Raw genomic sequence first — 13,542 nt, forward strand, 5'->3', positions numbered from 1 at the left:
AAGAGGTTTATCTCTTTAAATGTTCAATGGTTGCTTCCTCTATTCACACATTAAGTGGTCTGCCTTCCCCAGGAATAGCAGTAAATGTTGTCTGATAGAGTTTAACTGTACCTCATAGAAAATGTAAGACAATTCTGTGGGAATTCTGAGAGGCATAACATTTAAGGGGAAAAAAGAAAAGAAATAAAAAGCCTTAGGAGACAAATTCATAAAGTCCAAAGCAGAAGGGCTTCTTTTAAATAAGTAGATTTGGAGTCTTTGTGGATTATTAGCAAACGCTTTCCCAAAATAATTTCAAAAGAAGGGATTTTAGTTTTGATATTTTAAGGATCAACTAGCTATTAAAACAATCACTGCTTTCTCATTAATGATCTGATATGATATAAATTAGCTGCTCAAGAAAACATTATGAGATTCCTTTAAATCAGTTTTACTCATGTTAGCATTAGTTCCTTCAATGAATCTGGCTTTTTTTGGGAAAACTCTCCTTTCCTATTTTTTGAATGAATCAGTTGCAGATGACTTTCCCTTTTAAAAAGTATGTAAGCTACTTTTTGTCTTGGAAAAATTTCTCATGAAGGCACTTTCCTCTGTGGACCAGAAGAATAAGTGAAGAATAAATGAGTTGTCTTTCTTGGTTTCATTTGACTTACTTGAATGGGCAACTTACTAAGTATGTATTTAAAACTAATAAGTACATTTAATTATTAATCTCAGTAATTTGTTTTAAATTTAAAGATGCCCAAATTTCTCTTCCTTCTACTACATCTGTTCCATTAAGTCAAACATATTTAAGTTGAAGTTAGAAGGATAGGTCTTGCGGGAGTGGGGTTGGAAGGTGTTTTCCTGAGTTATTTTAAGAGCAGCATGAATCAATATAAACCAAGAATAGCTTTAAATGAGTTATGAAGTTGATTTTGTTATAACTACACCTTTTATGACATACTGTCCACAAAATAGTTTAGCAGTGTAAAATTCATTCAGCAAAATATTTAAAATCAATACTCACAGATGCCAAAGCCTTTCCAAGTGCATCACCTGTCTGTGAACTTCCAGCGGCAGTCCCTCTGGTTCCTGAATATTTCAGGTAAAAAACAAAGAATTTTAGCAGGCAGACTTTTTTTTTTTTTTTTTTAGCATTCTGCCATGATTTCAAGGGTGTTCTTTACTGTTATCTCACACACAGTCACAACAAATCACCAAATATTGTGTATGTGTTGTATTTAATGAGCTAATTTAAGATGGGTTCCTTACCAGTTTTTACATTAATGACAATTTAAAAGCTTTTCTTCCTTCCTTTCATTTTTAGACTCAATACTAAAAAATACATCGAAAGATGTGGGGTTCATTGAAAATCCCCAAAGTAGGTTTTAGGAAGTTGTGCCAACCCAAAGCAGCTCACCGAGAATGCTATCTGATCCATTGATGGGAGGAGTGTGTGAGGCAGCAACGTACGGCGAACTGCTGGTACTGCCACGATGGAAGCTAGACATTGGCGGGAGACTCGTGTTTATGTCTGTTGGTGAGACTGAGTGTGGAGGATAGCTCTAGAGAAAGGAGGAAAGAGACATAATCTATTAAATACACTTTCTGCACATATGGCTGGACAACTATGACAACAGGTCAAAAAGAACATTACAAGCTGGCAGCTATAAAGCGTTACTATTGTCATGTACTTTTTAAAAAGGCAGGCTAAATGCAGTAAGCCCTGAAGTATTTACATGTCAGAAGTTTTGGCAGAATCAAATCTTACACTTGTAATCCAAAGAGAAACACAAGTGAGGACAAAGTGCTGCCGCACCCTAGTCATGTGTTACAGCCTACCAAGCGGTCATGTGAATGAAGGCTGCCGTAACTACTGGACTGAGACATGTGGGAAGTGGAGGTCCCCAGAATTCCACCAAAACCAGGCTGGCTCATCCCATTTGATGAACTCCAAAGGTCAGAAGAATTGTGGGTCCCATCTAAGACGAAAAGAGAAATATAAAATTTTCCTTAGCAAAACGTTTTCTTTTATTTAGATGATGCTCTAAGAATTCCAAAGGGTACCCTCCAGATACTCGTTCCCTGCCCCTTCTGACTCAGTCGTCCATCTACTTTTCTTCCCTCCAAACTGTGTAATTACTATTTAAAAAGAAGGAATAAGGCTTTATAGTTAGAGGAGAAAAAAAACAATCCAAACTGTAGTCGGTATATTGTTATAAAAATCCTTAGAAGATCTAAATTCTTATCAAGCAGGATAAAAAAAATCTCAAATTTGGGGATAGGTTGGATTTAATTTTGGTTAAATGGCATACCCATAAATATACAAAAAAGTTCTTTATAACAAGCAATGTACGTTATTATAAAAAACTATGAAACTGTGGAATAAATAAGTTTCTCTAACAGTAAACATAAGAAATTGATAATGACTATATTATAGACAGTCTTCAAATGAAATGTGTTAGCAATAACTTCACTCACCAGTGTAAAGTCAAGGAAGCGTTTATGTAGTGATTTATTGCTCCCATAGTATATGCTCCCCATAGTCCAAAACCACAGGAGACCAAATAAAAATGCAAGATACGAATTAAAGGAAATGCAACACTTTTTCTCTGAACAAGTCTTAATCTGTTCTATGATATTCACTGTATTTATATTGATCATTCTAGGGGTGACCTGAGTCTGCAATTTAAATAAGAAAGAGTTGTTAATAGCTTTCATTCACTTAAATTCTATGAGAAAGAGCAGCTCTACTCATTTTTCTCAAATGAAGTCCTTTATAAGTTCAATCAATACTAGATAGGCACTCCAAATGTTTGCTGGATATTCCGACTATATTGCAATCAGCAATAAATAACATTAGAAATTTTAATTTACTTTGGCCCCAAACGCATAGATATACCTGAATTCATACATACATTGATACATTTATACATGTGAATACCTGTGTAGGTATTCTCTTTCCTCACAGTTTTAAAATATTAGTTAATATACAATAGATAAACTGCTGCAGGATTGACAACTATCAAGCAGTACTTACCCTGCATAAAGAAAGTGCTAGCAAACATACTGGTTGGTGGCTTGGGAGATGGATAACTAGGAGATTCACGGTTGAAATCATCTGAACTTGGGGATGGTGCATATACCTTAAAATTAAATGGGAAATTTAATTAAAATGGCTATGAGTGTCATATCATTTGTGCAATATGAGTGCTACATTTCACCAAGGGCCTAAAAAGGCCTATCTAGTATCTATAAAGGCCTACCAGAAATCCAAAGAAGTGGACTAAATCCACATACGTAATCTAACTTGGTTACCACCTACATATTTGGTCTTGGCTGATTACTAGAGAAAAATACTACTCCAAATAATCTTTGTGTGACACTTATACCAGTGGTTGAACAAATCATAAATGCTGAATTTGCTTACAAAACACAAATCCATATATAGGCTCATGATTCAAAATGTGGTGGTGGAAACAGATGTCTTTTGAATATAGCATGAAATAGAATTTGGGTTCGTAAAATTCATTCTTTTCACTGTTATAAGATTTATCAAAAACAAAATGAGTTTGGTTAAAAGTTACTATACTTTGTTATTATTAAAAGATATCCATGAAAGGCACAACACGGGTTTTCAGGAACTTGTTTAACTTATTAGTAAGGTTAGCAAAATTAAAACCAAATTCTGCTGAGGGGTTTTCTTTAATTTCAAGCAAACTTCTAAGTCTGGCACAGCTATAAGAAAAATCTCATTTAATTTATCAGAGCAGTATTAATTTCCTTTGGTAAACCTTTGCTTCAGATAAGCAAAATATGAACATTTTGAATTGGCAAATGGCCAAAATTGTCATTTCTCTGCAAAACTAAATGGGCAGCCAAATATCCTTAATAATTAAAACATGATAAAACCATTCTCATGGTGATTACTAAAATCAAGAAGGAAAACAAACAACAATTAAGGTGATGCATGCTCTGTAAAGGCAAAAGTAAACCAAGAGTCAGGAAGAATGGAAATGTGTCCTACTGAATGGTGTATGAAACGTATTTCTTTAGTTTGATAAGGGTATATCCATTAACTTTTACTCCAAAATAAAAACCCTAAGTGTTCACTTAAGTGGAAGCAAGTAGCTCCCTTATTAAAATTATGGGAGCATGTATAAAAATCATACACGTATTTGTAGCATAAGCATAGAAAATTTCTGTAATTATACATAAGAAATCCAGTAGTTATACCTCTGGACATAGAGGTATCCTTCCAGAGGATGTTTACTTTATGTCCTTCTACATAGTCTGGTATTTTATCCCGAGCAAACATGTTTGTCTATGCACTAATAAAAAAGTTGACGAAGCACACACTGAGATTAAAATGGGGGCCAAGATTTTATTTACATAAACCATCATTCATACTCATTTATTCTTCCTCTGAGGCATTTAACAACTGTAAAGACTTCTGACAAATCACCTAACCTTCCAAGACTCAATTTCCTCATTGGTAAGATGGTGCTAATAGTACTTGCATTAGGGGGTTGATGGGAAAATCAAATGAGATAATACATATACAATGTTTAGCACAGTAAGCTCTAAGCATTAGCTAATGGTATCTCAATCATTTTTCTATCATTCTTGTAGGAGCCATTATATTGCCAATACTGCCCTTGTTCAGTCCCTGAAGAATGTTCCTTATAGTTTTTGTCTGCACATTCCTACTTAAAAAACAATTCATCCTAAATAAAAGGTTAAAAAGTCAATTTTTACTCTTCTTGCTAGTTGTTTCAATACTACCATAGGTGTGTATTTTTAATGGACTGGCATTCAGGTTAGTTTCCTCTCACATCCCAGAGGTAAAAACATACACCTGTGGTACCTGAGAAGTTCATGACGAGACAGATTTCTAAGAACTACCTAGAAGGACCCTAGATAAAGAAATTTGGCAGATAAAATGTGTTTTCTTCCCCATTATACATATTAAATACATTTTTCTAGTTTAGTGCTATTATATGAGGTAGTGTCAGAATGAAATAATTGGGTATATACAGTTGTGTTTGGAATGTATTACACAGGCTGATGGGCAGGAAAAAGTTTTCAGGAAAGGAACTTTGCAATTTTTTCTTTTAATCCAGTTTCACTACCTAAACTTAGCCACAGCTAGATGTCCCGTGTCCCCTTTATACATAGATTTTCCTAAACGAGGCTGAAACTACAAATGATGAAGAATAAAGTAAATCCATAGACACAGTAAGAAAATACAAATGAGAATAAAATTCAGAAGACAGCATTATGCTTCTTGGTACAATTGCTTATTTACTATATACACCATCTCTGATCTCAAAGTAGGAAATAGAAAATTCTCTAATTCTATCCAGGTTATAGATTGAAACACTGTGTAAGCCTCTAACTTATGAAAAACAATTTCAGTTTTGATGTGCCATCTCACACAAAAAATCTATATAATATGGCCATTTAAATGTGTATTTTATCAATTTATATTTACTTATTCTTATTTCCATTCAATTCACTGTATCCCATGCATGATATACTTACACTTTAAAAAATCCTAAATGTTTGCAGTTATAAAAGCAAATAAAGGATAAATGTGACTAAACTGATTTACAAATCAAGGAGATACGCTGATCAGATAATGGTTAATGATCGTGGTCATGGAAAGCAAGAGAACCAAAAAACCCCACACAAAGCAGGAGAGACTTGCCTATTCTTATGTAAAAATTTTAAGCTGTATGGAAAAAAACAGGGCTCATTTTAGAGGTAAAGTTTTTTTTAATGTTAGTCTTTATAAACACATTTTGAAAAATAAATGGACTTAGAAAAAATCGATCTTATAAATGAAAACGGTAAAAACTCTACTGTAAGTTTGTCATTTTATTTACTAACATAAGTTCAAAGTTTTTATCACCATAAAAATGTTTTGAAAAACAAGGTTCCCTAAGAGGCCCATCTAACAGCATTTCTAACACCAGCCAAATAACTTTACTTTTGGTATCTCAACCACAGCTTGCAAAAACATAGATGCAATGTTATGAAGCAGCAGTTGTGCCAGTCTCAATTTTTCAGATCAAAGAGTTCTTGCGGCAAAGCGCAACTGATGTGGTCTCAAAGACTTTATTAACTCCAGATGTAGGGAAACAGTCCGCCAATTCCACAAAAAGAGCAAGTCTCTTTTAGTTACAATCAGTACTGGCCACAAATTAAAACCAGACTGCTTATGTCATCTGATCACCTGCACATAGATGCCAGGTTTTTTTTTTCCTAGTTAATGATCTAATCATATGTTTACATCTTAAGTATGATTTTGTATCACAACAAACAATCTTAAAATTAAGAGAAAGGACTATATATGCTTTAAGATTATTAAAATCTACTAGGAGTCAAACTGTTTTTAAGAGAAATAGAGGGGGCACCTGGCTGGCTCAGTTGGTATAGAGCATCTGACTCCTGATCTCAGGGTTGTGAGTTCAAGCCCCATGAGGGGTACAGAGATTACTTTAAAAAATAAAATCTTATAAAAAGGTACTAAAGTAATTTAAGATGTTCTATTAAGTGGTAGCTATTTAGAAATTTTCTTGAGAATTCTAGCTTCTAGGGGCACATGGGAGGCTCAGTTGGTTAAACATCCGACTTCAGCTCAGGTCATGATCTTGTGGTTCACGAGTTCGATCCCCACGTCGGGCTCTGTGCTCAGAGCCTGGAGCCTGCTTTGGATTCTGTGTCTCCCTCTCTCTCTGCCCCTCCCCTACACATGCTCTTTCTCTCTCTCTCAAAAATAAACATTAAAAAAAAAAAAAGAAAAAGAAAAAGATAAAAAAAAAAGAATTCTAGCTTCTATTTCAGAATGTCAGGCTCATAGGAGTGATCATGGGACCGACCGTCTTTCTTCTTTCCCAAGCACTTATATTTTACCCTCCAGGAATGGTGATAAGAGTAATTCTGAGTGTATGTTGAACAGACTGTAACATTTATTCCAACTCAAATGAATATAACTGAAAATCTAAGTCTGATAGAAAAGAACAAATCCACAATATGTGTTTAATGTCCTCATCCCATCCACCCAAACTGACTTTAAGAGTGACAGAGCACGTTAGGGATGAGTATTTATCAATTACTCTTTTTTAAAAAATTTTTTATGTTTTTATTTTATTTTTGAGAGAGAGACAAAGTGCCAGTGGAAGAGGGGCAGAGAGAGAGGGACACATGGAATGTGAAGCAGGCTCCAGACTCTGAGCGGTCAGCACAGAGCCTGACGTGGGGCTTGAACTCACAAACCATGAGATCAGGACCTGAGCCGAAGTCGGATGCTTAACCAACAGAGCCACCCAGGCGCCCAACAATTACTCTTTACAGTGATTACACAATTATCCTTGGGATATTTTAGCTCATACAACCAACTGGAGTCAAGTTAACAAAAACATTCCTTTTTACTTGCTTGGATGATTCAGTTTAGTCATATGGATAACTCCAAATTCAGGGCAAATCATTCTCTGTTCAGCTTTTAAAGGTTAAGCTGTGCACTGTGTTCTTCCTTTCAGTGCATCCTTCTGTGATTAATACTGGAAATATCCTTGTCAGGCAGGGGGGCATAATGATTTTCTGATAGTTATTGAGAAAAGATGCAAAGAAGGAGAAGTTTTTGTTAAAAAGATAGGTTTTTCTTGTCTTTTTTTTTTTTTTTTTTTTTAATCTTGTCACATCCCAGTGATGAGTTAAAAGACGATGTCACTCCCCATGCCTTTAAAAATAGATCCATAGCCTGTGTGGTGGCTGATATTTTTAAATGTTCCAAATGATGAGAAGATGAGTTGGGAATTTTCTTTAGTATGTGAGAATAGCTATATATCTTAATTAAGATACCCTTCCACAGAAAATGAGAGGAATGATTTAGATGAAATCTATCCAACAGAAGTTTCTGTGAAGATGAAAATGTTCTACATCTGTGCTACAGAATACAGTAGCCACGAGTTACATGACTATTGAACACTAGAAAGGTGAATAGTGCAACTGAGGAATTGAATTTTTAATTATACTTTAATTAATTTAAAGTCTTCTGTGACTAGTAGTTACTATATTGAACAACATAAGTTTAGATAATTTTTCCTTACCTAGTTTACAATTGCATAAATTACTGTGAAAAAAAAATTCTTGGAGTCTCATAAGCTCCAAGGCCTATGAAAACCAAAATCAGCCTAAACTGTCAAACAATTTAGGAACACCTTCACCTGATTTGGAAAAAAGAAAGGAGAAGCTTATATCCACTTTTCTAAACGTGCTCTAAAATACAGTAATCATTATCAAGATTTTATCCTGTTTAGGCTTCTATTAGCTCAGTTGTCAAGATGATTTGAATAGCAGTTTTCTTTAAATTGCAATATGTTAAGTATCATTAAAGACTTCAATACATGCTAATATGGACCTCCAATATATGAAAAGTTTAAAATAATAAGAGAAATCATCTTTAGCACAATCTTTATCAACTTACCAAAATAACAAAACAAAGCATTTGGCTAATTTCCTCCACGATCATAATTTCAGTTTTTTAAAATGTTTATTTGAGAGAGAGAGAAAGAGAGTGAAAGAAAGAGAGAACACACACACACACACACACACACACACACACACGCACACGCACGCACGCGCGCGTGAGTGGGGGAGGGGAAGAGGGAGAGGGAGAAGCAGAATCCAAAGCAGGCTCCAGGCTCCCAGCTGTCAGCACAGAGCCCAATGTAGGGCTCGAACTTACAAACTGTGAGATCATGATCTGAGCCAAAGTCTGACACTTAACCGCCTGAGCTACCTAGACGCCCCTCAAAATAAAAATGCAATATTGTATTCAGGAACATCCACTTACCTGATTTTTACATAAATATAGTTTATTGAACAATAAAAAATTTGTAAGTATATTTGAGTACCTAAAACCTGGGGTGGGGGGGGGGGGGAAAGTGTAGGTCACTGGAAAAAAAAGAAAACCACAATCCAAGTCAAATCCTATCTTTAAGAACTGTAATTAAACCTCCAGGCCAATAATTTTTAAAATATGTGTAAGGGTCAACTTAAAAATTGAGAAAAACTAGGTAATTACTGTAAGAATTCATTCTTTAGCTATTGCTGATTAATCCAAGTCCCTCACACAGTAATACAAACAACAGTTTCTACTTCTGAATTTTGGAGGCACTGTATTTTGTAAAAAGAAGCTGTTTAAAAAAGAGTAAATAAAAATTTTGCTTTAATAGTTCTACTGATTCAGATAAAAGCGCTAGATGAGTGTTAGAGGAAGTTAAAGAAATTTCCTAAAAATAATTTCCTATTGATTTTCTGATCATTTGTAGCCATTATTTTCTATGAATACTGATCTGATATATAAACTCGGATAAAAAGTATCTTTAACCAAAATGGCGAAATTTTAAAGTCTCTGAAATTTAGGTCTTCCTACCTTCCTTGTATCTACTCTAATCTAAATTAAAACAAATATAACCCCCCAAAAAGACATTAGAAATTTTAAATAAATCTACAAAACAAAAATCTAACTTAAGAATTTTCCAATATCTAAGAATACTTAAATGACATATTTGATAAATATCTCAATGCTTTTGGTATTTTATTATTACATAGAAATAGAAATGTTGCCATAAATCCCAGATCTACTACTGGGGCTTTTAGGGTAATTCTGAGCCTAAGAGGGGAAACACGTAGATAGTCCCACTACTAAATACCATAAGAACTCAAACCAAAGGCATCAAAGCGAAATGTCTGAAGTAGAAGGACTAAGTCAGGGGCATACAAACAATCTCTGTTAAGGAATCTTTTTACCTAATTAGCCTACTAAAAACACAACTGGAATTTCTATAAAATGAATAAAAATACATGTTTTTACTTTCAACAGTTTCATAAATAAAAGGATCAATGTCATTGCCCAAGAATTTATAGGGACATAGTTAGGGGTGAAATGAAGTAAAACTTCCTAACAACAATTAAGAAAACAAAATTCCAGCTTTCAGTACAAAGCAGCCTAAAATCAATTACTAGTTCTGCTAACAAGAATAGTTGGTATTACTGGTTTTCAATTGTGAGAAAAATGTCTTCGGAAGTCAAGCACATTTTTATTAATCTGAAATTAACATCACTGGGCATATTTCACCAGCTCGTTACTGGAACTGCTATCATTGTTGTAATAACCACAGTTTTTTCTGAAAGATAAACTATGTAATTTTAAGGCACTGGGTTTGAAACCTGTATCCTAGGATAATATACTGAATAAAAGCAATGAATGTCACTTCTTAGCTCTCTACATTTTAAAGAAATTTAGATCCAACAATACAGCACCTGATCTCTTCCTTCAATACACTCATCAGTTAGTGGAAAGGGATAGAAATTTCTTTCTAAAACATTAGCAATGGCTGTAGTTTTGACTGACTGGTATTTGTGCCCACAAATTAAGGAAACAAAAAAACCCCAAATCCTTGGAATCATATCTGGAATATAGTTTCAGATAGTTTTGGTAGAGAGGGGAAAAATCAAAGAAGATTTAAGTGAAAGTCCTTGTCATTCTATGTCTTTAGCACTGTATCTTCAGAGAATTCTTAAATTACTTCATATTTTCCTTATCATACAAATATTAGATTTTACTCTACAGGGCCCACAGATAGGCTGGAAATTTGAATTAATTCAATTGTACTTTGCTCTCTCATGTTAATTAGCAATAAATCCCCAATGGAAATAAAATGTAGCTCTATATACGATCATGCTGGTTTCTAAGCTTTTATTAACTGAAAATGTTTATTTGAAAAATAAGGCTTAGAAGTATTTACAATGCAATTTTATCTACTTCCTACTCTAATTCTTATGAAAATACAAATTACGTGGGTAGGCAGGTGCCAAAACCATGGCTAAACCAATTTTTACTACGGTGTGTTCTATTAGAAGAGGAGACTATGCTAGTCTGATTTCCTGAGTTTTTAAACATATCTAATTTAAAGCTCTTCATCTTAAATAGAAACTAGTAAAACTCTGCTTGACTGACCACATCAATTTACATTCATAAAACTGTTAGTCTCATCATATATACAAAATATATGTATTTGTAAGAATGGCCTAGTGTTTTCCTAAGTTACATCTTCTTTCCAGTGCAGTATATTTTCATACACATAAATTACAGTAAGGATTAAAGAAGTTTGGCCCTTTGCTATGGAGACTAGTTAACTTGCCCTTGGGAAAACCTGCTCTTGAGAGAGAGAGCTGGGTTCAAGTTTGAACTCAGCACTTACTAACTGGGTGGTGCTTGAGCAAGTTACTTAACTTCCCTGAACCTCTTTTTCCTTATTTATAAAAGGAGAGTAGTAATAACTAAATGACAGAGTGTTTGTGAGGATTAAATGAGGTAAACATAAAGCTCTCAGCATAGTTCTTGACACAGACTAGTCCTTCTAATCATGTTAGTTCCTGTCTCTTCTTTCCCAGATTCCACTGAAAGAAGCTCAATATTAAAAATGTGCTTCTAAGCTTGAGTTTCAAAACTTGGATTTCTGTGTTGTCTCTAATAAGATTAAAATAATCCCCTGATACAATTAAAAGAGCATCATGTCTGTACTTGCTGCAATTTTTATACCTGGAACACTCTGTAGCATCTTCAGTTCAAGGCCTAGAAAATGGAGGCTGATCAGATCAGAGGAAGGCCGAAACTCCAGAATCCTCAAGGTGAAGAAAACAGGAATCCTCTCCTCCCAAAACTTTACTTCCTTTACCTCTAAGACTTTCTACCTTTCTGCACAAAGGACACAATTTAGTCATATCAATGAGAAAACTGAATGCAGGCCAAGTTCTTTATATATTAAAGGATGCTCAGAAACCTATTATTCCTTGCTATTTTTTAAATCTCAAAAAATCGGTAATATTCAAAATGTTTTTCAGTTTCCTATTTATAATAAACACATTAATATTTTACAGTATGGTACAGAATACAACTACACAAAGCTACAGATGATACAGATCATTAACCCCTTCTCTTTTCAAATAGTGGGGAAAATAGGGTTAACATCTTGGCTTTTCTTTTCTGAATAGAGATGCCCACGCCTGTTATATTTCCAACAATACAATGCAACCACAAAATCTTAGATAATATGGAAAGCCTCTTCTCTCAATTTTTTTTTTGCTAGAGATTATTCAGTCTTACTATTAAAATACCTCAAACATCCTTAAATATATGAAACCAACTTGAAAATTTAAAAATAAAATATGGAAAAAAAGAGAAAGCATTGTAGACCAATACCACTTAGGATTTCTTGCTGCCTAATACCCATAATGGGATCTTAAAAATGAAATCAATGTGAACCTATTAGCATTTTAAACTATTAATCTGCCCTATCATCTAAAATAAACTGTAAGGTAGGATTAAAGAGTGAGCTTAAATTTAACCTGTTCACTATGAGAATTATATAAAAATTCCATAACTTAAGTAAGGAAGTATATTTCACTGAAGTCTGGAAATACTAAGTTAAAGTGCCAGTTTCTACCATAATGCATTTATGGGTAGACAATCCCCAATATATACTAAAATGAGGCATTTACATAGTTTTTGGGTAATATAATTACATACTATATGGTTTTCTTATTGAAGAGTTAGAAGAGAATAAAAAACTAGAGGGTAAAAATAAAATAGATATAAGAAAATACATTAAGAGTAGGACCTTAACCTACAGAGAACTAAGCAATATATCATCTCTTTATGCATTTTTCAAGAACATAAAAGTCACCTTTGACCTATATCAGGCACAGGCTATCAATTTTCAGTCTACACTTCTCTATCATACCAGCTATGTCATCTACCGTAAGTCTGGAAATGCTTAATACCATCAAAGATGTTCCCTGCCCCCAGCCCAATGTAGAACAAAGAGAAATGTTGTAATAGAGTGATCTGTGCTCTCAAAAGAATGAAGTCTAAACTCAATTTGAGTTACAGTCTCTCTGCTTCAGAGGTCCTATATAATTAATTTTACTGAACTCACAGACACACACACACACACACACACACACACACACACACACACTCTTAGAAAAGACTATTTTACTTAGAATTAGACATAAAAGTATTTTCACATTTTAATGACAATTGGTAAAGACGCTATAGAATAGAAATCAAGTAATTTCACTTTTATTACTCATCTAAATCTATCTCTCACATTCTCCAAAGCTATGCGTTTATGGGTAGCGTGAACATACACTTCTTGATCAGTTTAGGATATTTTGGCTTGATTATCATTTTTTAAGAAAGCTTACCCAAACGTTAACAACCAAATGCTAACAGAGTCCAAGGAGGCCTTCTCAAAGCAGTCAAAGAATGAAAAAGTGCTTTCATTAGTTCTCATGTACCCTGGTTAGAACCATATGTTACTTTAAAATATTTTCAAGCAGTAAAAAGGGAGGGAACAAACATATCTGATTTTATACCTATTTTAGGAAAATGTGATTAAATTTTCTTTATAACTTCAAACATTAATATTAAAAATACCTCCACCCCCAACCATTAAAAAAACAACAACAACACTAAAATCATGT

The 13,542-nt window shown here is 34.0% G+C and overlaps 1 protein-coding gene across 11 annotated transcripts in view; it reads right to left on the bottom strand.

Annotated features, from left to right (window-relative positions):
- Nucleotides 1-13,542, bottom strand: part of TCF12 (transcription factor 12) — a 376,270-nt gene that overhangs the window by 46,054 nt on the left and 316,674 nt on the right. For all 11 annotated transcript variants that reach the window (XM_042941923.1, XM_042941925.1, XM_042941924.1 and 8 more), the window contains 4 exons: nt 3,023-3,128; nt 1,825-1,964; nt 1,403-1,547; nt 1,010-1,074 (listed from right to left, as the gene is read on the bottom strand). In XM_042941923.1, coding sequence (XP_042797857.1) covers nt 1,010-1,074; nt 1,403-1,547; nt 1,825-1,964; nt 3,023-3,128 — 456 coding nt within the window. The remainder of the gene's footprint in view (nt 1-1,009; nt 1,075-1,402; nt 1,548-1,824; nt 1,965-3,022; nt 3,129-13,542) is intronic.

The sequence above is a fragment of the Panthera leo genome, chromosome B3, assembly GCF_018350215.1.
Source record: "Panthera leo isolate Ple1 chromosome B3, P.leo_Ple1_pat1.1, whole genome shotgun sequence".
Taxonomy (NCBI): domain Eukaryota; kingdom Metazoa; phylum Chordata; class Mammalia; order Carnivora; family Felidae; genus Panthera; species Panthera leo.